This window comes from Paramisgurnus dabryanus, chromosome 7 (assembly GCF_030506205.2).
Source record: "Paramisgurnus dabryanus chromosome 7, PD_genome_1.1, whole genome shotgun sequence".
NCBI classification, from domain to species: Eukaryota; Metazoa; Chordata; class Actinopteri; order Cypriniformes; family Cobitidae; genus Paramisgurnus; species Paramisgurnus dabryanus.
In genome coordinates, this window is record NC_133343.1 from 27,642,115 (window position 1) to 27,664,923 (window position 22,809).

Sequence of the window (22,809 nt, forward strand, 5' to 3'; positions counted from 1 at the left end):
ATGATCTTTACCTAAAATCCTAAGGAATTTTGGCATTGAAAAACAAATTGATGATTTTAACCCATGCAATGTATCATTGGCTATTGCTACAAATATACCCATGCTACTTATGACTGGTTTTGTGGACCAGGGTCACATATACTGTACATACGTTGCTAAGTGAGGTTTTAATTCTCTCAACATTTTCACATGACATTTTTATCCTTAGTTGGAAGGAAGAGTTTTTATCAAGAGAGCTCTTTATCAAAGTTGATTTTAATCTTAGTAAACTCTTATAATTAGGGTTTAGTCTTTGAATGATAAGGAATAGTTCATTATCTGTGTTGTATTTTCAGTTCCCTGACTGTGTTCATTCTTCCTTCAGATCAGGCCACAATTGGTTATGTCACCAATTTACAGGTGGTGGAGGCCCAAGGTCAGGTCGTCCGTGTCAGCTGGGTCGGAGTTCAGAATGCAACATCGTACAGAATACTCTGGAAGAGGACTGATGGTGAGATCATTTGAAAAAGCATTCACATGTTGTTTTGATATGCATTTTGTGTCTTGTTCAGAAAAGATGTCACAGTGTTTGCTTAGATTTGCTATAGTACTTAAAGGGACACTTCACCCATTTGCATTAAGCTTTGTATAGTTAGAAACCCAGTCGTGTTTTTGAATGGGAATGCATCATTCCCTCTGTTTCCCCTGAGACAGGAGAAATATGGATTTCAGTGTTGCACTTCCTTCTTTCAATGATGTAAAAATCATTATTTTGCATCATTGAAAGAAGGAAGTCCTATATCTTTGTAGAGGGGGTGAGACTACAAACACTCCTTTTCTCGGTCAAATAGGCACCAAATTCTAAATTTGTGTTACATTTTGACTACAAATATGATCCACTTTTAATAAAGATGAATGTTTCCACCGGTGAAATGCTCCTTTAAGCCTGCCAGCACTGCTTTCACGAATTTCATTATAAACATTTGTCATAAAATGTTTTCAAAGTAAATAAAAAACAATTAAATATGTGAAATTTAAAAAACAAAACTTTTGAGACAACTTTGATTCTAAACTGTAATCTCTATTAGTTTTACAAGAGCAAAATCTGAGCAGTAACATTTTCTGGGTTGTTTACCTAAACTTAGTAATAGATTAATAACAACAGTAACAGACTTCTGCATTTGTGTTTGTGATTATAGGTGGAGAGGAGAGGAGTCAGCTGGTTGGTGGCAATGTAACATCAGTGGATCTGAGGCAGTTAGATGAGGGGGCACAGTATGAGGTCAAGGTTTTGGCTATTGTCCGTAACAGAGAGGGCCCACCTGTGTCCGTCAGAGTCACTACAGGTGAGTGATTTTCAAGAGTGAAAATACGTCATACTTAGTGCTGGTAACACTACACAATGGTTATATTTGTTAAAGGTGCAATGTGGGACTTTTAGAAGGATCTCTTGACAGAAATGTAATATAATATACATAACTCTATTATCAGTGGTGTATAAAGACCTTAGATAATGAACTGTATTGTTTTTATTACCTTAAAATGAGCCGGTTTTATCTACATACACCGCTGGTTTCATTACAGTAGCCCTAAAAGGACAAACTATCCTATAGAGTGCGTTTTGTTATTACGTGGTCTCAGACGATGACGTGTTTGTCCTGTGGCTGCTTCACTATGCATTTCAAAAAAGAGTGCTGAGGTGTGTACTGATCATGAGCTGTTGGTTGCAATTCACAATCTCACCACTTGATGCCGCTAAAAGTCCCACATTGTACCTTTAACATTGGTAAATACATTAACAGGAACCATGTGCATAAATATCATGTAACAGTAGGGGCCGACAATAAACATAAAACTTCTCCAGAGTATTTTTTAAAGGGCTTAATATTTTTCGTAAAAACCATTATTTTTATTGGAATGTTTTTAAAGTTGTCCACAATCACGCTACCTGGAAAAATACATGTTATAATGAAGATTAAAAAATGCATGAGTTATAATGAACTCAGCATCATCTGTATTAATAAGATCAGAATAATTTTATCTGATGTTTAAAGTGAATAAAATGGCTTTGACATCCAACTTACTGGAGTTTCACAACTACTGACAACTTTCATTGTTCTCTCATCAGACTTGTGTTTGTAGCACAAGAGGTAAACAGGAAAACAGAAAGTGAGCAAGGAAGGGGGAACTCATAATGTTTCTAAATTTAAAACACATTTTTTTTCTGCCCCATTTACATTTGTATTGTTTTACTACTTACCAGTGGCAGCCAGTGACTTCTTTTTCGAGGGCGCACGATGCTAAGCTCATCACAACATGTATTTAGCCCATCATGTGTGCGGCTCAAAATATGCAGGCATGTGTACGTATCTTGCAAGATGTATTTTGGTTCCTATGATGCAACAAACACATATTTTGACATGACGAGCAACACACATGAGACTCTGAACACATACTTTGAATTTGCGCCACCTCTGCTAGATACACAATTATTTAACGTATATATCTTTATATTATTTATAATACACATGGTTTTTAATGACACTCAGATGGGGGACCTGTCTCCCCAGTTCCCCATGGGTTTATGCCTATGACATGAACTATCAAGGAACTAATTATTTTTAATCTTAATTCATGCTAATTTTAGCATTTACTAAAGTTATAATTGTTAACATTAGTTAATGTTCAATGAACATGAACAATTGTATTGGCATAAACTAACATAACACAGTTGAAAACATTATAAAAACGATGTTGTTCATTGTTAGCTTGTTAGCTTATGCATTTACTAATGTTATCAAATTCAAACTTACTGTAGTGTTACTTTCTTGTGTATTACAACAAAATAATATAGCCACAGGTACAGCAACAGATGTTCTGAAGATATGCTCAGCAAAATAGACAGGACAGAATAGAAATTGAGTAACTGTATATGCACAGATTAACATTGGTATTATAGATTGACATATTTTGATGGTTTGTTATCCGTTTGATGCTTTTCATGTCATTGCCTCTTCATGGTTCGTCTGACTTTTATAAGTTGCTTTGCATGAAAGTGTCACATGCTTTAATTTAAACCTATTGTACTGTACAGGGGGTGTGACACCACAGGATAGAGTAGTAGAAGGCTTGCGCGTGTTGGATTCAAGCCATGGAGCGTTGCGTATCACCTGGAGACCACTGAGGGGAGCCACAGCGTATCGAATCTATTGGAGCTCTTCACAAGGTATGTAAACAGGCATACATAGTGTACACACAAACATACGCAAGACACTTATATTTACATGTACTGATCGTGTTTTTTCTAGGGGAATCTGAAACAAGTCGTCTAATTAGTGGTGATGCAACCTCATACACTCTGGATGGACTTCGGCCCGGCCTGATCTACACCATAAGATTCACTGCCTTGCTGCAAGGTGGAGAGTCTAAAGCTGTCACCATCCGAGCATCCACAGGTACACCACCTGATCTTATAAGTACTTCTTTTTTAAAGGGGTCATATTATGAGATTTCTTTAAGATGTAAAATAAATATTCAGTGTCCACAAAGTGCGTATGTGAAGTTTTAGCTCAAAATACTCCACAGATAATTTATTATAGCATGATAAAATGGCTACTTTGTAGGCCTGTCATTTAAAATTGAAATGAGCAGATGAAATGCAAACACTGATCGCAATGATGGTGGTTTGTTGTAATTGAAACTCAATTGTGCTGTCAATTATATTTTTTCTCTCTCTCTCTTTCTCTCTGCACTAAATGGCAGTGCCGTGGTTGGATAGTGCAGATTAAGGGGCGGTTTTATTGTAATTCGCCATGCTACCTACCTCAGAAAACAGGCGAAATCTGAACGCCCTTATTTTTTACATGCTTGCATAAAATTCCTTACCCAAACAAAGTTACTGGGTTGATATTTTTCACGTTTCTAGGTTAATAGAAGCACTGGGGACCCAATTATAGCACTTAAACATGGAAAAAGTCTGATTTTCCCACTATGACCCCTTTAAGCTTTTCCTGTATCTTGTCAGCCTCTTTCAATCATGATTTCTCCCTATTCTCTCATTCTTTTAGAACGCTTGCCACCCGTGTCCAGTTTGAGCGTGACGGACAGCACTGAGAATTCAGTGCTTTTGGGTTGGTCACTCGTAACGGGAGCCACAGGTTATATTTTACGATGGAGAGAGCACACAGGTGAGATAACAACTACCGTATACTACTGTGCCGGAAACTGAAGGCATACAGAATTTTGTTTGAATGCAACTTTTGAGAAATTTGTTAAGTAATATGTAATGATATACTATATATCAAAACATTTTTCATTGCATTTTTTAGAAGAAAGAAAAAGAAAAGTAAAAGAAGATTTTCCTTAGCATCTCTTTATTGCTTTTATGCACTCTCTCTGAATTCAATTCAGTCTCAAAAATGAGCTTTGACCCTTTAAATTTGTATTACAAAAGCATTGCAAAATTAACATTTGCAGCATATTTGCAGGGCTTGATGTCATGCAAAAATAAAGTAAAAATATACAGGGTTTAGATTAATCCAGGACAATGCCGTAGTTATAATAAAACTTTACTGATGTGCATTTTGAGACCAAGCAAAGGCAATGATCTATGTTAAAATATGTCAATTCAAGATGATTTAAATTAAGCCAGCTCAGACTTGCATTTAGTCTGGGACTAGGATAAAGCCTGTCCTGGAAACCGCCCCATAAACTAATGCACAAACATTAAGATTAATCTCTGTGATTTTAGTGTATGCCTCCAGGGAGCTGTGCCTGCAAAAAAATGCATGTTCTTGCATATTTCTTATCATAGACTGCATCAAGCTGTTAATAGTGGTATAGTTGCAAAAGTGCCAACTTGACACACACACACGAGAGATGCAACACTGTCTCTGCACAGCTCGCGTTTAAAAATCAGTCAAGTGAGAGTTGGTTATGAGCTGTAGTTTTGACATGCCAGTTGTGCCTAATACAAACACTTTTGACAAGAAGATGAAAACGAGCCACAGCAGCGTCTCTAATAAAAGGTGAAGAGCAGTGGACCATGATCACACTCCTATAGCACCTGTCAGATTTGAAATCAGATCTCAAGGGTTGTATTTTTTGGCTTTAAACAGCTATGATAAGTATGAGTCATCTACACTTGCAAAAAAAATAAAAAATTAAAATGGCCCTAGTTGTCTCAAGGACAGTTCCCTTTAAAAAGGCTCTACTATGTACCATTTAGGTACAGATAAGTATACATTTGGTACCAATATGTACCTTTGATGTATTAAAGGAGTAGTCCACTTTAAAAGATGAGGCCCATTGACTTACCATAGTATTTTTATGTCCTTCTATGAAAAGTCAGTGGACCCCATCTTTAAAGAGGACTACTCCATTAAAATGCACTCTTTGGTACCAGTATGTAGCTCTAAGGTACTTATATGACTTTTAGGTGCAAAGGTGTACTTTTTAAAAGGGTACCACCCTGGTGACGGCTAGGGACAATTTTTGTCTGACAATGTAAGAGGAGAATTTTTATTTTCAGAAACTAATTTTAAGCCCTGGGATGGGTTGTGTGGGTCTAGAATAGTAATTTCTTCTTAAACATTTTTTTTAAAGTAGTACCTTTTAAAGAAAAGTAACCTTGAATAAAAGGTATATGTGTGTACATTTAAAACTTTTATAAATACTGCTTTCTCTTAGACACAGGACCTGGTCAGTCTGAGACGCTGCCTGGAACAGCCAATTCGTTTCGTGTGGTTGGTCTGCGTTTAGGCCGCCGTTACCGCTTCACTGTGCAACCCACTTTTCAGAACCACGTTGGATCTGAGAGCTCTGTGGAGGAGCGCACAGGTTACACAATTTCTCCTTATTGTTATTTACAATGCCAGCAATTACTTGCTTAATAACAATTACCTATAAAGACATGTCTCATGTTTACATTCCTATATTAGTTAAAGGGATAGATCACCCAAAAAAGAAAATTCTGTTATCATTTGCTGAACACAAAGGAAGATATTTTGATAAATGTTTGTTACCAAACCGTTCATGGACCCCATTCACTTCAATAGTTGACAAAAAGAATACTATGGAAGTAAATGGGGTCCATGAATGGTTTGGTTGCAAACATTTCTCAAAATGAAATCTTCCTCAGTGTTCATCAGAACAAAGAAATTTTGACAGGGCCATTCCAAAATATCAAAAATACATTTAAACTGCAGTTTATTCCGACCTTTTTATAAAAAGTATTGTTTGTTTAGATCAAATGGAGTAAACCTTATCTAAAAAAAATTGTACAGTAGTATTCAAGAACTTTATTTGGTTGATGTTACAATAGAGTCTTTTCATATCAGACAGCTTCATTTGTCAATGTCTATTCCCATGTTGCTTATACATTATATTGCCATGTCTTAGTGTGCGTTGAAGGGCGTTTGGATGTGGTCTTTCTTGTCCCTGCGTCTCGTGATCGATCTGGTCTGGCTGAATCTGTGTTGCCTCTGCTTGCCAGTGCTGCTGGATCATTCACCTCCATTGGACCCAGAGACTCTCAGGTGAGTTTTGGTTAAAGCTGCGGACTTTTTGGTTATGGTGTTTTTAGATATTTTAGTTGTCTTTGCAATAAGGGTGACCTTTGTATCAGGGTGAATGAGAGAGTGAATGAAGTCAAGTAATATTTATTATTTTTTATTCTGTGTAGCACTTTTTACAGTGTTTCTTATATATAATGGTATATATGTTTTGTCTATCAAACATTATTATTTTAAGTTAATATGGTAAATAACAGTCATCAAAAAACATGTATAGTGACTGTAATAGATGTTTTCTCCAGATGGGGGTGGTGTTGTACGGTGAAGATCCAAAAGAACGCTTCCTCCTTAATCATCACAGCAACATCGAGACCCTTTTACAAGACATTCGGTCCACCCCATTCAACATCAGACAAGGAAATAATATAGGTCTGTTTGTACCTGTGTGTGTTTTGAAGTTAAACTTCATATTAAACTTTGTATGAAATTACATCATGACATGAATCTGTAAGGAGGAATCTCAGAAAAAACAATTCATATTTCGTCTGAAAAAAATAAAGGACTTTTAACACATATTTTTAAATGACTAAAACTTATAGCATTATATTTTCTTGTATTTTTAGCATAACAATTGTGAAAATAAACTGAAATTAAAAGTAACAAAACTTTTAACACATATTTATAAATGACAATTAATTGCATTATATTTTCTTGTATTTTTAGCATAACAATTGTGAAAATAAACTGAAATTAAAATTAACAAAACTTTTAGCACATATTTATAAATGACAATTAATTGCATTATATTTTCTTGTATTTTTAGCATAAGAATTGTGAAAATAAACTGAAATCAAAAGTAACAACAACAATTCAGTTGATAAATGATTGCGCTAACACTAAAGTTTGTTTCTATGTATAGGCAGAGCAATGGCCTATGCTCGTCAGTATCTCCTGAGTGTGCCAGGAGGTCGGAGGACACGCATTCCCGGCGTGGTTGTTGTTATCGCTGACGAAAAGTCGTCCGATGATCTTAGCGTCCCCGCTGCTGCTGTTAGGGCCGATGGTGAGCCTCACAAAAAAACAACTAACCCATACACATTCATTAAAACATACACACACACACACATACATAGTAAACCATCATGTCTGCTCCATCCTGTATCCATATTTGTGAGTTAGCAATATTGCTGTCCCTCAGGCGTGACAGTACTGGCCATAGGAATTGGACGTGCGGACCCTGGAGAGCTGCGTCTGGCAGTGACTGATGGCAGCACTCAAAATCTGCTCTATGCCCGGGACGCAAATCAGCTCTACAGCTTTCACCCCGACCTGGCAGACCTTCTCTGTGGACTTGCAAGGGGGACAGGTGACCCGGTAAGATCAGATCTCCTCTGTACCCGTCAGAATTTCAAACTATAATTATTTTTATACAGTTGCTTGCTTGGCCAGTCGAGACTGTGAGCATAGCATCGTCTGTATAGATAGTTTTTCAATACCATAGTTTAAAGAGCACCTATTGTCTGATTCACATCTTTAAATTTCCTTTGGTGTGTAAGTGTGTATTAGTACATGTTAATGATATGCAAAAGGTACAAACCCCAAAGTAAACAATGACGCTAGTTATCGTGTCCAACGTAAATCTCTTTTCTTGGACTAGAACAAACACATGGATTGTAAGCAACAGTTTACTTTCTGGGATTGGTCTTGTAGACAAGACTTTATCATAATTCCTCCCGCTTCGGACTCACAGCCTGTAAGTTAACTCCTGTTAGCAACCAAATCTTTCAAACATGGGAAGGAGTGTCAGCTTTCCGGCTGACGTCAGAGGTATTCAGACCAATCACAACATACAGATTAGCTGGCCAATCAGGGACACAGAGCTTTTAAAATCTGTGCGTTTCAGGAAGAGCCTAAAATCTGGAGCTACAAAAATGTTTGGTATGTGGAAAATAATTAGTTTTTTTAAACATAAACCATGTGAACACATTGTATTATACCAAATACACAAAATAACATTGTTTTAGCAATGAAATAGGTGCTCTTTAAGATTATATGTGACTTAAAGTAAATATAAAGTAATTTGTAATTGACTGATTTCTGCATAAAATAGAATATATAAAAAATATAACCTTGATATCTTTAATATTGACAAAGGTCATGTCAAAGATTGAAATTAATTAGAAATCAATTGAAATCAAGCTTTGATGCATCAAATCTCATACCTAAATTATGATATGTTATCCTGTTTTTTACAGACAGGGTGACATGTATGTTAAAAACTACATGTATAGTCTCTATTGAAATAATGTCCTGGTAAAAAGTAATACTGATTCATTGTTTCTTTTAGACTGGGCCTTGTACTGTAGAGTGTCCCAGGGTAAGTTTACATAACAGATTCACACTTATACATTAAAGGGACACAAGGCAGCATTTTTATGTTAATAAATCATCTTCGTAAGTCGGTATATGGTTAAATGACTCATTACATGACGAATGAAGACTCTCTCGCCCGCCCCTACCGTCTGTAGGAAGAATACCCCACTTGCAAGTTCGCTGTATCCGACCCGGTGTCCTTCAGTCTCGTATAGTCTTAGATATAGAACGCATTTACTCCCAGACACTAGGGGGAGCTAGTAGAGAAATAATACTCAGACTTGCCTTGTGTGCCTTTAACACCAAGGGCTCTATCTTACACCCGGCGCAATGCAGCGCAATGCGCGACGCAAGTGTCTTTCGCTAGTTTCCACCCTAATTTTCACGTTTAGCGCCGCGTTGTTTAAATAGCAAATGCATTTGCGCCCCCTTTTTGCGCCCATGGGCGTTCTGGTCTGAAAACGAGGTGTGTTCAGGCGCATTGTTGGCGCGTTGCTATTTTGAGGCAACTAAAATAGACTACGCCATTGACCAACAAAAACCTGGTCTAAAGTCTAAAGTCAATGGCGCAATGTGTTTTATGTTATTTAAAGAGCGCATTAGTAAAATGCGCCTATACACGGGAGGACAACGCGGGTTTGCTTATCACAAGGTACATGAATGCGCAGCAGCACAAAAATGCTTTTAAATATGAAAGATTAAAGGATTGAATGTAAAAGATTATTATTGAGTCTCTTGGACATAAATGAGGACTAATTATGAGACGTTAGAAGGCGCAAAGAGCTGCTTCACCTGCAGCCTGGTAAGTAAATAAATGCTTTGCTTTGAACAAATGCGTCTGTTTTTAAATGTTTTTTTTTTTTTTTAATGGTACCTCACGGATTTATTGTATATGATTACTCTGTACCTGTGGATATGGTAAGATGAGAAACATTTTTAAGTAATGCTTAAAAAAACTCTTTTGTAAATTCTTTATCTCCTATTTGTTACAAATAAAGTATTTTTAGAGTACAAACCTTATCTTACATACTTGTAAATTATTTTTTGATGATATTGGATAGCCATACATTTAAAGCGATTACAAGCCTGCTTTTTACTTCCATGACTAAAAGAAAACGGGTTTTAAAGGTTTTAATAAAAAAATAACAATTTCAATACAAGTGAAAAACAACACAATTATTTAACATTAATCTTAAACTGGGGATCTTCTTCCTCCGCTTAGTTTTTCAGTTTACAAAGTCCGTCATCTAAATAGGGATTAGACATAGCGCAAGAGCAACTTGCTTTTAAAGGGGATGAGAGCTGTGACTCTCATTGGTTTACTGCACGTTACGCCCAAAATACTCCCATTACAATAGGAGCAACCCTTTTCGACCATGCGCTCGGCGCAAAAAACATTTTTCCCGTCGTTAAATTTGCAAAAGTGTGTTCGGACACGCCCATTTAGACGTTGCGCTGTGCGCTTTAGACAATGCGCTTAGATCGTTAAAATAGGGCCCCAAGTATATATTGTACATACTGTACACATGCGCAAGTTTATTTTTGTTTACTTTTATTTTTTGAGTCACACACCAGAAAGTTTGCTTGACTTTTGGCTTTGTTGCAGGGTGCTAAAGGAGAATCTGGACAAAAGGTAAAGAACTTATAAACCAGGTTATCATTTTTTTTGTTGATGTATGTAATTGTATAGAAATATAATTTCAATGTGCCAGTGCTGATCAATGCAATATTGACTGTAAGTAAACTGTATTTTAAATACAGATCTTGCTTTATTGACAAATACTATTAAGATGTGGAAAAGCTGATGCACATCTGTACCCTACATGACAAGATTGGTTTAGTCTCTCAATGTCTGTCATGTACGAGGAAGACGAGTGTTTGTGTCTTGAATAGAAAACACTCTTCATTTATCAGCCCAAGTGGATGCATCTGTCATCAGCTGTAAACTTGTGCTCTTTCCTGGCAAGATGTCGTCAGCAACAGATGCAGATTAGATTAAATGTGGTTCTCCTGGTATCTGATTCAAGTTGTTTTTATATTCATGTTTTCTTTCTGCACGAAATCCAAAAAATGCATCTTAAGCCATTTTTGACTGAAATTTGTTTTGGCACAGTAGCTGAAATTGCGTTTTATCCCTTATGTTTCTTTCATTTTAGAGGAAGCAGACAAAGTTGACTTGTTGTTGTTGATCTTTCATGGATTTTTCTGGTTTATAAATTGTGTGTTTTTAGGGTGAAAGGGGCAGAGATGGAGTTGATGGAAGAAAAGGCGAGCCTGTGAGTTAACACACACACACACACCTCTGCTGTGTGTGCACCCACATCATTCACTATGTGATAAATAATTGATAAGAGACCAAGTTTTTCTTTGCAGAAGGCTGGATATCATCTTGAGGAAATGATTGTGTGGGTGTGTTTTTGTTTTATTTGTTAGGGCCGTGATGGTTTGTCTGGTCGTGAGGGACCCAGAGGCCCAGAAGGGCCACCGGGTCAACCTGGCAGCAGTGTGGGAGTGAGAGGAGAGAAAGGCGAGAGAGTAAGTAGATATAACAAGATCGAGGACTGCTATTACTATGAATAGAGGACAATGCAATGCTCGGTATGGCCGTTCTGGCAATGGAAGTTTCACCTTTCAGTTAAAAGAACCAATTAAAAATTGATAAAAACTAAGGAGGGGCTCTATGCAGAATAGTGTGAGGTGCTCACCAAACTTTGCGCATTAACAATAGCTGAAAATATGAGAAATGCGTAATGAGAAATGCATAACAGAAGTTATGATACCGTTGATGTCAGGTTTAATTGTTGGTCAGAAATATGTTGTTTGCTTGTGATTTTAGCACACGATTTTAAAGATATCTGTCTTTCCCCATTTAAAGGCACATTGTGGAACTTTTTGGCCACTAGGGGGTGCTAAACATGTATTTTTCACGTCTAGCGCCCCTAGAGGCCACAAGCACCGCAGCACTGTCGCAAAGGAAAAGAAGACAACTATTTAGGTCACAAAGTGTGCCTTCCAGCATGTCATATGAATATAATTTCATTGGTTTTATTTTTTTCAAACACCAAAAGATTGTGTAGCTCACGTTTAAAAGCCAGTTGTAACGGTGGTCGTTTGGTTTAAGTTTATATAAAAAAAATGCCTTAAAGGGAATCAAACCCGGATCGGGTGTTTGGGCGTCAGACAGGACTTATATATGCAAGCAATATAACATTACTTACTTGTCCAAAAGCATGATGGCCAAGTCAGCATGGGTCAGGAATCCCTCCTCCTTTAGTTCACGTCAGCGAGCGAACGCTGGCCCCATATTAATCCTCGTCCTTCTTTTTATTCTGTCACTCTCCTGTTTTCTCTTTCTGGTCTCCTCCGACAAAACCTTGGGTTTCTTTTTCTTAGTTACTGCTTTGGCCATGACAAAAATATCAGGAAAATAAATACTTGCGCTGTTATGTCAGAATGTAAAGGAAGTGACGTGTGCCATAAAGAAGATTTTTGTAGTTCTTTTTGTGCTCGGGTTACTACCCCCAAACTCCAAGTTTAAAAGAACGAGTAAAAGCGATCCAGACCCCGTCAGGCTATGGTAGACATGTCATTCAACCTATTTCAAGTTGATGTACCATCACAAGGGTCTTGAAAATATATTTAGAAGGTTGAAAAACTACAAAGTATCACTTTAAGTATACTTTATTCTTGCATGACTACAATAACTGCCCGGAGACATTGCAAACATGGCCACCTAGTGGTGTGACTTCCCTAAAAGGACATGGGTAGTACTGTATATATACACTTAAAAATGTATATAAGTCTTCACACATACACAAACAAACACCTTAACCTACTCTTTGTCTCTCTTCTTTGTCTATCTTTCTCAGGGTTTCCCAGGATTGGACGGCAGTCCAGGTGTTCCAGGTCGGCCTGGCACCCCTGGTGCAGTTGGACTTCCAGTAAGACAACAACAATACTTGAATTATTGTTAAATACTTTGCAAAATATCCTTTGGCACTTACTTTAATTTTATGAAAAAGGAACTCTACTTACTTTCTTTTGTGTTTCTTGGAAGAAACAGAATTTTTTGTTTAAGAATCTTTGTTATGTTTACTAATTTTTTGTAGTGTTTAGAGTCTAAGTTGTTTTCTTTTCTAAATCTCGGATGTAATTATTTTGTTGTAGGGCAGTCAGGGATTACCAGGTGTTAGGGGGGATCCTGTAAGTACTCACTGATACACATGCATTGTATATTCACATAGATACAAACACATGCAACCTCTTAATAAATTGTTATGTTTCACAGGGAGACCCAGGTATTGGAGGCTCTCAGGGGTTTAAGGGAGACAAAGGTGACAGGGTAAGATCTAAAAGTCTCTGTCATACTCTTATGTTACTTCTTCCTTTCAATGAATTGATTATGCACTGTAATATTCATTATTTGTAAGATAAACATAATTTGTTGAGATAAACGTAACATGGGAGTAATTTTCATTTTGCCCTCAGTTTATTTTTTGTCTTTTGTTCAACAAAGACGACAAAATCTTGACCAGTTTGGTTCACATCAGATCTGGTTGTTTGTTTTTTTGGTACTTTTTCGCTGACAGGGAGAACCTGGATCTGCTATCGGAGGTGGTTTACCAGGCCGTAAAGGAGAGCCAGGAATTCCAGGGATCCCGGTAAATGTCACATGACATAAGCACAGATAAGGACTATGTCTGTCACATCAACAATTAAATAACATTTCTTTTTCACCTTCTAGGGCACTCCTGGTCGGTCAGGTGTTGATGGGAGAAAGGGAGAGTCAGGCACACCAGGTCTGCCTGGGCAGGATGGTCGTCCTGGATTACCAGGCACTTCTGGACTTGGTGTTAAGGTCAGAACCCATTTCTTTTTATGCCAAATGTATAGGACAGTATATAGGGTCCTGTTCCAAATACTGTCCTCACACCTTCCTCCATAATTTAATATTGTAAGGCCATGTAGACTGTCAAAAAACAGGGGTCTTCAACTACACTTTTTTGGGGGGCCAGATAAAAAAAGTTAATATAATTAGGGCAAAATTATTATTCATAATTATTATATAAATATATTATTATTATATATGTTATAACTTATGTTAGTTGTTTTTGTTATTTGTTATTTTTTTGTTATGGGTCATATATTAAAAAACATGCATTTTCAAAAAAGATGCACACATCTTGTGTCCAGTGTTTTGCCTTTTAATTACCGAAAGCTCAATAAAAATAAAAATGGCAGTTTAACATTGCAAGAGACAAATGTTAATAGTTAAACTATGAACATGGCACAAAAAAGTGCAAAAAAGCAAACTAATGCAGAGCTTTTAAACTTATTTTGTTTATAACTGTTTAACTTTCATAAATTATTCATTTTAAGTAATCACAACATATATAGTCTTCTCCTAATGACTAAATTTTTTTCTTTTTTTAATACTTTAAAAATGTATAGGCTAAACTTCCTTTTTCCACTGTACATACAGACACGACTGCCAGAGGTCGCCCCCTAGTGGCACTCGTAATAAAAATTTCAGTTTAATTGTAAATCCGTGGAGAGAATCTCATTACAGCGCAAGAACCTTTAATCTACAAATATATTTATACTTAATAATTTACTTTTCAGTAATCAATTGTTTTTAAAGCACTTAAGTTTTACTGATAAAGTAAAAAAAAAAAAAAATTCACCTTGCAAACAGTGTTTTATTTGTAATGCCCTGAAATACATCACTATCCAGGCGGCGTCTCACATGCAATGTAGTGGCAAACGTTTTTTTATGCATCCAAAGCTCAAATTGGATCCAAAAATTACACAACCGCAGATGATTGGAACCCCACACGCCCCATTCTGACTCTCTTTCCGGTGTATCGGCCGTCATTTGTCACGTACAGTGGAAAGGTAGCTTTAAAGTAACCATGCTGATTTTAAATCAGACAAAGATGACCGGCAGGCCGGATAAAGATGATTGGGGGGCCGCATTTGGCCTGCAGGCCGCCAGTTGACTAGCCCTGCTATACAATGTTATTGGATTCACTTTTCTTTTTGCTGGGGATGTTTCATATCGTTTACCTGTCTGTCTTTAAGTTGATCTTTTCTTTCTTTTATGCAGGGTGACAAAGGCGAAAGAGGAGAGAGGGTACGTCAATAAACATCAGCAGTTATCTCAGTGCAGAGGCAGTGACCATCTCAAAAATATCTGGATGAGATATTATTTCCCAGTACAATATAAAATGACATATATTCTTATGATCACATTAAAATATGTTTTTGTAATGCAGCACATGTCCAATATGTACACAGGCGGACAAAAGAGTACACATAGTATTGATTTTTTTGTTTCATATAACTTGACACTATGTTTAAGTGCAAACCTCAGACAGGAATCATGGCTTCCTCAGTGCAGAAGTCCACCGCAATACCACTGATATAAATTATATAAATTTTCCAATGATTTTCTGCGGGATTGTGCTGCAAAGCTTTTATTTGATCATTTTGAACGCAGAGAAGAGATCGACCATCCAGAAAATAGGCCCATATTGTGCAATAATAGATTAAGTAAATGCATTAAACTGATGCACTGTGAGAAATCTCTCATGGCAGAATGCAATTTGTAAGGGGAACCAGTCACAGGTCCAGATCATTCACTTGCCTTATTTCTCATTAACAGGGTCTTCCCGGAGTGGGCAGTGGGGTAGCAGCTAAGGGAGATGCTGGTGAACCAGTGAGTGAACCGCCATTATTCATGATAAAAAGTGGGACACTAAATAGATGTTGGCATGTGTGCGTGCTTATGCAGGTTTATGTGTAACTGTTGATGTATTTAGGAAATGTATGTACCTGACTGTTTGATTGTGTGTGTGTTTATAGGGAAGCCCTGGACCACCTGGTCCACAGGGTCCACGAGGACTATCTGGACCCAAAGGATCTAAAGGAGAACAGGTATGTATTTGTGCGTGTGTGTTATGTGTGGAGATTAGTGTACTTTAAGTCTGCTTGGATACAAATGCAAGTTTATGTGATTATGTAAACAGCTGTGTGTTGCAGGGAGAGGGTGTTGAGGGTAAACCAGGCCCCTCGGGAGCGACTGGAGACCCTGGTGATCGGGTGTGACACACTTTCACAATTAAATTTTTCTGCACACTCTTAGTCTCGTCCTCCATCCTTCATTAATTCATACATTTTTTCTTTTAGGGCCCCAGAGGAGCTCCAGGTGAATCTGGAAGTAAGGTAAAAAAACAGACACAGTGATTTTTTGTATCTCATTAAAGTGCAGTGCGTAACTTACTGAATGCATAATCGGTGAATCATTGTCATTGCTTTAGGGTGACCGAGGACAGGCTGGAGCACCTGGTTTAGATGGAGCCAAGGTATGAGCATGTGAAACATTTCTGTAGAAATATATGTACATTTGTATTTTATCTATGGTGTTTTGGTGTTCTTCATTGTTGAGTCTTGAGGCTTTGCGCTATGAATGTTGCTATGAAGCATTTTTAATGGTGCACTTGCGTTTTAAATAAGCAATGTTTTCCTCTTGAGCTTGCAAAAGCATTTTTGTATTCAAGTTTTAACAATTTAGCAATTCAAATTAATTTATAATTACGTTTTAAGTATAATTTTTTGTTGTTTTTTAAGGGAGACAGAGGCCTACCTGGTCCAATGGGAGAAAAGGTACGTACTTTTAAGCCATATAATGCACATACCCTGTACTATATCTGTGTGCATATTATAATTAGAAAGTTGCAGCTAATGCCGTGCTTGTTTGTATGTATGCTAGGGTGATAGAGGTTCACAAGGCCCTTCTGGACCTCAAGGACTACGGGTGAGTGGCTCCACAAGCCATGATACGTGCGTGAAATTGCATGTGGGTACGTGCATGCCGTAAATGATTTATATGTGCCCTCAGGGTTTGCCAGGGAGCAGCGGCCTTCCTGGAGAGAAGGTGAGTTAAGCTGTCAGCTCAGACAGACTTACATCCACATATTTAGTCTGTGTTTGTATTTTTCATTTATGCTTTTATTTTTGTGTGTCTGTTTACTATAAGGGTGCCGAGGGTGCCAAAGGAGAACCAGGAAGCGTTGTAAGTTAGGCCATTTTTTGTTGTTTAAATTCATGTTTTATTAATTGTCATTTCCCTCTTGAAGCTAAAGTTGTTCAATGTGTGTTTTTTTTTAGTTGGGACCAGGTTTATTGGGGAAGAAAGGAGAGCCGGTATGCCTGTCTATGTTTGTTATATTAAGATATTTTTTTTATTGCACAGTCAGATGGATGGCGCTTTATGCAATAATCTTTTGTTGAAGTCGTTTCCATATTTTGCATTAAGACTCATTTCTTTTTCTATTGTAGGGCGCAAGAGGTTTTCCAGGTCCTGATGGTGCCAAAGGTGATAAAGGAGAAGGAGGACCAAAAGGGGATCGGGTAAGTGTTATAAATTAATGAATAAAATATATTTTTCATGGAAGTTATTTTGATATTGACTAAGGGGTGATGAAGGTGAAAAATAAAGCAATATTTTTTTTATTTTGAAATATTTTAAAGGAAAACACCACCGTTTTCCAATATTTTACTATGTTCTTACCTCAACTTAGATGAATTAATACATACCTATCTTTTTTCAATGCGTGCACTTTTAATCTTTGTACAGTGCTTCTTAAATGTGTTAGCATTTAGCCTAGCCCCATTCATTCCTATGGCTCCAAACAAAAGTTTTATTTTGTGCCACCATATTTACTCGTGTAACTACTTAAGTAACAGTCTTTAAATAGGGAAAACATGGAAATGTTTGGTGGCTTCTAAATTCATCCCTCTTTGGAGCCATTGGAATGAATGGGGCTAGGCTAAATGCTAACACATTCACGAGGCGCTGTACAAAGATTAAAAGTGCACACATTGAAAAAAATAGGTATTTATTAATTCGTCTAAGCTGAGGTAAGAACATAGTAAAATATTGAAAAACGGCGGTGTTTTATTTATTATTCCAGTTTCAGAGGTATTCTATTTTTTACATCTGACTTCACAGATGACAATAAAATATAAAAATGTTGCGAAAAATATCAAAACACCTTAGATTTGTATTGGAGGAAGGAAATCAACCATACCAATAGACAAAAATTTCATAAACATTTTACTTTGGACCCAGGGGCAAACTTCCGATCTCTTTGATAAAGGCAACATGGAAGTGACTGAAACTGCAATTCATTGTCTGGCCACTAGAGGCTGGCTCCAAAAGGGTACTCCAAAAGCCTGGTACAAAAAGGGATTCTGGTCTATATAGCTATACAACTATGAAGGGGGTGAATATTTTTTATAACTCATCCATTTAAATTATATTGATCCTTAAAGTTCTGCATAATTAAGGGCGTGGCCACTTGAATGATGGGTGAACTGCCACTGCTGTCACTATTGTCATGTTAGGTGGGCATGGTTTCAGCAACCAGCCACCTCAGCTTACCAACATCCCACCTCTTTAGCAATTTTTGGTTTTCTGTGAGTAATGCGCGGTGACACGCTGCCAAAATGGCGACGACAGGCCCCGCCCACTATTGGGTTCAAAAAACTCTTTACAAACAAATGGGTGACGTCACAGACACTACGTCCATACTTTTACAGTCTATGCTTTGGACTTATTTGACTATACCCAGTAACAAAACCCAAAACCTAGTAACCATTTTTACAGAATATACATTTTAAGATTGTAATGAAAACCTTTCCTATTAAACTTATATAATGGACTTTTTTTAATCTGTGTCACAGGGTGTTCCCGGTACAGGCGAGCCTGGACAAGCTGGACCCAAAGGAGACCAGGGTGATCGGGTTAGTTAGTGTTCATGATATTTGACTGGCTCAACAACTATATCAGGAAAGCAAGCAAATCGGTTAAAATCTATCAATATCTGTTACTGGTACAAAAACAGAGGATGAAGGATGTGGACAGGCAAAGCCTACAGTAAATAAATGAGTGACTCTGTAACAAACAAGCTCATTGACCTAATCAATATCTGTTTTTTTTTTCAAACAGGGTCCACCTGGATTATCTGGAAAACCTGGGGCTAAAGTAAAGTGTCTCTCACTCCATTTACATCAGTGCATGCGGTCATGAAAATTACCCTGCAAGTCCCTGAATAGCTTATGTATTCACTTTCTCTCTTTTCTGCTTGATTGTAGGGCAGTCAAGGTGACCCAGGGGAGAGAGGGGAGGCTGGAAGTGCAGGTGCACAGGGGCCTATGGGCCCAAGAGGGAAAGATGTAAGACCCTGCAACCAACACATGCACACACACAAAATACTAAACACTACTTCTAACACCATTACCTGTAACTAATGCTTATCTGTAACTCTAACTTTTTTGGGGGTTAGGTGCATGGTTTACTTACTACTGCAGAATGATCTATAACATAAACTTTGTTGATGAGGTTTGTTCACTGTGTTTTTAACATTTCAACTCTTTATTTTTCATCTAACCTCTGTCTCACAGAAGTAATAAGTAGTGAAGGTAATAAGTATCTTCTTGACTTCATATTCCTCCTCACACTTTCTCAAAACATGCATTTGTATTGTATGCACTGACTCACTGATATGAACAGCTGCACTGTATTATAATTTGTAATAAATACGGAAGGAAAATTTATGTTTTCATTAACATTTGTTAACAATTCGGTCTTCTACGTCTAACCTATTATTGTTTTGCTCCTTTAGGGACTTAAGGGTGACAAAGGCGAAGATGGCCTTGCAGTAAGATGTTTTTGTTTTTATGTGCAAGTGAAATTGGAAAGGTCATCAATTATACAACAATTCATCAGTTATTACTACCGTAAAATATTCAGGATATCAAAATGTTATATAGAACATAAGCAATATATAATACTGGTACTTTTTTTACATTCATGTTATGTAATTTTTCTTGTCTTTTAGGGAGAAGCAGGGTTGTCAGGTAAACCAGGAGAGAGAGGTCTAAGAGTGAGTACAATGATACAGATCTGTTCTCAAGTTTTAAGTTTTAGGTTTATTTGTCATGTGCAGATTGTTTATTGACATGTTGTACATTGAAAAGCTTAAAAATGCATGTTGATTTCAGTATAGTATGTATACAAATACCTTAGTACAGTATGTATGGTGTGTGTGCCAGGATGCCTTTAAAGTGTAGATGCACCTGTACCTGGTAGAATTTGTGCAGGAAAAATATGTATTTGTATGTTATATGTATCTGTGATTATACAAATTGTTGTACTTTTGTAGTCCGGCCACATACTAACATTGGACTTTTGATGTTTAAGGGAGTACCAGGTCAACCAGGTCAGCCTGGGCCAAAAGGTGACGTAGGTGATCCAGGGGAAGATGGCCGAAATGTAAGAAATGTTGCTGCTAACATTTATACACTGAGTGATTATGCAACACATATTTATGAAGTAACCTGATTTTCATTAATATGATTAACATAATGCATTTAAAGAAACTCATGACTCCTCAGTCTGAAATGAGTCTGTATAGATATTATTTAATATATTTAAATGGGTCATGTGATCAGTGTTGTGTTCTTTGTAGGGCACCCCAGGCTCCGCTGGACCAAGAGGCCCAAAGGGAGACCAGGTAAAGATCAGAGTATACCATATTACAAATGTATTCATACTTGACCTCCCACACATCCACAAACATTGTCTTCTAACAGTCTTTATTATGTGTGATTACAGGGAATACAAGGTCCCCCTGGCCCTCCTGGAGATGTGGTATGTTATTAAATCTCTGTATCTTTTTCTAACCTTCGCTGCACTTGTTTTATTAAATCTTTAACATTTCTTCTTTATGGGAGATATCTGGAGAGAAGCAGTTTAAAGGCGACAGAGGGGAAAAGGTACAGTACAACTTCAATAGTATTTCAATAGTCTATGAAATAGAAATATGCCACACATATGCAGAATTTAATTGTCATTTTGTCATTCTGATACACCAGGGGGATGCAGGTGACCCGGGGGAACATGGGGCTAAAGGTCAGAAGGGTGAAGCCGGATCAGCGGGCCCTACAGGACCGAGCGTAAGTTGACACAGACCTCATACACTGTGTGAATGAGAGTAACATGATTTATGTATCTAAACTTATTTTATTTTTAGGGTCCTGAGGGACAGCGGGGACCTCCAGGTGCCAGAGTAAGAAACTTACTCTGCTTTTCTCAATTTTAACCCATTTACACAGTTCTATATACACCTATACATATACATCTGTCTTGTGTCTAAATATAGGGCTGTATATAGTTGCCATTCTTCAATGTGTGCAGCACAGCACAATAACGGCCAATCAGAAAAATGTTGACATTTAAAGGTGCATTGTGTAACTTTTAGAAGGATCTCTTGACAGAAATGTAATATAATATTCATAACTATATTATTAGTAGTTTATAAAGACCTTACAAAATGAACTGGATTGTTTTTATTACCTTAGAATGAGACATTTTTATCTACATAACACTGCAGGTCGCTGTCATGTTTTTACAGTAGCCCTAAATGAACAAACTGTTCTATAGAGCGCATTTTGTCACTATGTTGTCGTTGATGACATGTTTGTCCGGTGGCAGCTATTGTAGCTTCACTATGCGTTTTGAAAAAGAGGGGTGAGCAGTTGGTTGCAATTCACAGTCTCACCACTAGATGCCGCTAAAAATGTACACACTGCACCTTTAATTTACAGCTGTGTAGCTAGAATTTGGACAAATGTGGTGTCACTTTAGAGCAGAAACATTCTTTGTCTCAATCTTTGTCTAATTTCTCTTTACCCTAGGGTGACCCAGGCGAAAGGGGTAGTCCAGGAGAAAAGGTAAGAGAAATGTCCCATTGATCTTAAACATTTATAAGACACATGTCTATTTTAAAAATAACAGGTGTGTATGAACTGGCAGATCTTGGCATCCCTGACAGGAAGTACTAATAATACTGAAATTACATTGTATGTGTCGGTAGTAGTCTATTTTGCATCTCTGCTTCTAACACAATATTTAAAGAGTTCAAACGCAAAACCCTCTAGGTGTGTCTGACATATTTTTTTATAATGAGCATTTTTATCGGGATCCTACTGTATGTTTAGGTTCTGTAATTTCAATTTAAAGATAATATAAAGATTATTAGTCAGTAATTGAAATGCCTTATTTTCACAAATGTCACTTCAGTTATGTCATTGGTATTATCAAATTGGACTGTTTTGCTGCAAAACCCCTAAATGCATGAAAAATCTTCTTTAAAAAAGTATCTTCACTGTCCTTTCTGAATGAAAGTAAAAGCATAAAAAAAATTCAATTTCCTAATATATTTGGTAAACCTCCTTTAATCGTAAAAAAACTCTTGCACCTTGACGTTCATCCATTTTTTCTTCTATGCACTTAGTGGACTTTGCTTAAAAAATAGTTGGATTCTGCCAACGAATCAGTATTTCTGAATGACCTAAGGCCAGGATTAAGCACATTTGAAGCGAAAATATTTTATGACAGGGCTCCAGACTGCCGCCAAATGGTGGCATTTTGCTACCAAAATTTGAGACTGTGCCACTGAATTTTACATCCAGTCGCACATGTGCGACCAGTAAATTTTACCTTTTTTTGTGATGTGACACTGAATTTAAAACAGAAAATTGTACTTTCTGCATCTATCATCAAAGTATTTATTAGTAATACAGTGTATAACTTAGTAGAAATGTGAATATTTGGTCAGCATGTTGATTTACGGTAAGTGCCCCAAAATTTTCTGGTTGCGCCCCTAAAATTTTCAGTTGGGGGCCACTGTGCTCCTAGTGAAAAAAGTTAGTCTGGAGCCCTGGATGAACATATAATAGGTGCTCAGAGCATTCAGTCAATATCAATATGATCTCATTTATGACGGAGGTGGCATGTAGCTTTGGCATCTGAGCTTTTCATTTGTAGATTTAATTCCAAACACTTGTGGTCCAGATAAGAAAGTGATTGACAATCCCA

General features: G+C 37.2%; 1 protein-coding gene across 4 annotated transcripts in view; it reads left to right on the plus strand.

Annotated features, from left to right (window-relative positions):
- The window catches only part of col7a1 (collagen, type VII, alpha 1), a 78,306-nt gene that overhangs the window by 20,720 nt on the left and 34,777 nt on the right, over nucleotides 1-22,809 (plus strand). For 2 of the 4 annotated variants that reach the window (XM_065264500.2, XM_065264501.2), the window contains exons 20-62: nucleotides 365-490; nucleotides 1,179-1,325; nucleotides 3,074-3,205; nucleotides 3,288-3,434; nucleotides 4,047-4,166; nucleotides 5,668-5,817; nucleotides 6,379-6,515; nucleotides 6,794-6,920; nucleotides 7,411-7,554; nucleotides 7,690-7,865; nucleotides 8,839-8,868; nucleotides 10,471-10,497; nucleotides 11,096-11,140; nucleotides 11,298-11,399; nucleotides 12,734-12,805; nucleotides 13,032-13,067; nucleotides 13,153-13,206; nucleotides 13,454-13,525; nucleotides 13,609-13,722; nucleotides 14,971-14,997; nucleotides 15,529-15,582; nucleotides 15,729-15,800; nucleotides 15,906-15,965; nucleotides 16,053-16,088; nucleotides 16,184-16,228; nucleotides 16,494-16,529; nucleotides 16,636-16,680; nucleotides 16,765-16,800; nucleotides 16,903-16,938; nucleotides 17,034-17,069; nucleotides 17,205-17,276; nucleotides 18,612-18,671; nucleotides 18,877-18,912; nucleotides 19,023-19,103; nucleotides 19,553-19,588; nucleotides 19,769-19,813; nucleotides 20,131-20,202; nucleotides 20,399-20,443; nucleotides 20,545-20,580; nucleotides 20,664-20,705; nucleotides 20,805-20,885; nucleotides 20,963-20,998; nucleotides 21,627-21,662. In XM_065264500.2, coding sequence (XP_065120572.1) covers nucleotides 365-490; nucleotides 1,179-1,325; nucleotides 3,074-3,205; nucleotides 3,288-3,434; nucleotides 4,047-4,166; nucleotides 5,668-5,817; nucleotides 6,379-6,515; nucleotides 6,794-6,920; nucleotides 7,411-7,554; nucleotides 7,690-7,865; nucleotides 8,839-8,868; nucleotides 10,471-10,497; nucleotides 11,096-11,140; nucleotides 11,298-11,399; nucleotides 12,734-12,805; nucleotides 13,032-13,067; nucleotides 13,153-13,206; nucleotides 13,454-13,525; nucleotides 13,609-13,722; nucleotides 14,971-14,997; nucleotides 15,529-15,582; nucleotides 15,729-15,800; nucleotides 15,906-15,965; nucleotides 16,053-16,088; nucleotides 16,184-16,228; nucleotides 16,494-16,529; nucleotides 16,636-16,680; nucleotides 16,765-16,800; nucleotides 16,903-16,938; nucleotides 17,034-17,069; nucleotides 17,205-17,276; nucleotides 18,612-18,671; nucleotides 18,877-18,912; nucleotides 19,023-19,103; nucleotides 19,553-19,588; nucleotides 19,769-19,813; nucleotides 20,131-20,202; nucleotides 20,399-20,443; nucleotides 20,545-20,580; nucleotides 20,664-20,705; nucleotides 20,805-20,885; nucleotides 20,963-20,998; nucleotides 21,627-21,662 — 3,119 coding nt within the window. Of the gene's footprint in view, nucleotides 1-364; nucleotides 491-1,178; nucleotides 1,326-3,073; nucleotides 3,206-3,287; nucleotides 3,435-4,046; nucleotides 4,167-5,667; nucleotides 5,818-6,378; nucleotides 6,516-6,793; nucleotides 6,921-7,410; nucleotides 7,555-7,689; nucleotides 7,866-8,838; nucleotides 8,869-10,470; nucleotides 10,498-11,095; nucleotides 11,141-11,297; nucleotides 11,400-12,733; nucleotides 12,806-13,031; nucleotides 13,068-13,152; nucleotides 13,207-13,453; nucleotides 13,526-13,608; nucleotides 13,723-14,970; nucleotides 14,998-15,528; nucleotides 15,583-15,728; nucleotides 15,801-15,905; nucleotides 15,966-16,052; nucleotides 16,089-16,183; nucleotides 16,229-16,493; nucleotides 16,530-16,635; nucleotides 16,681-16,764; nucleotides 16,801-16,902; nucleotides 16,939-17,033; nucleotides 17,070-17,204; nucleotides 17,277-18,611; nucleotides 18,672-18,876; nucleotides 18,913-19,022; nucleotides 19,104-19,552; nucleotides 19,589-19,768; nucleotides 19,814-20,130; nucleotides 20,203-20,398; nucleotides 20,444-20,544; nucleotides 20,581-20,659; nucleotides 20,706-20,804; nucleotides 20,886-20,962; nucleotides 20,999-21,626; nucleotides 21,663-22,809 lie in introns of all 4 variants that reach the window. The other 2 variants (XM_073815211.1, XM_073815212.1) reach the window with 1 other exon arrangement.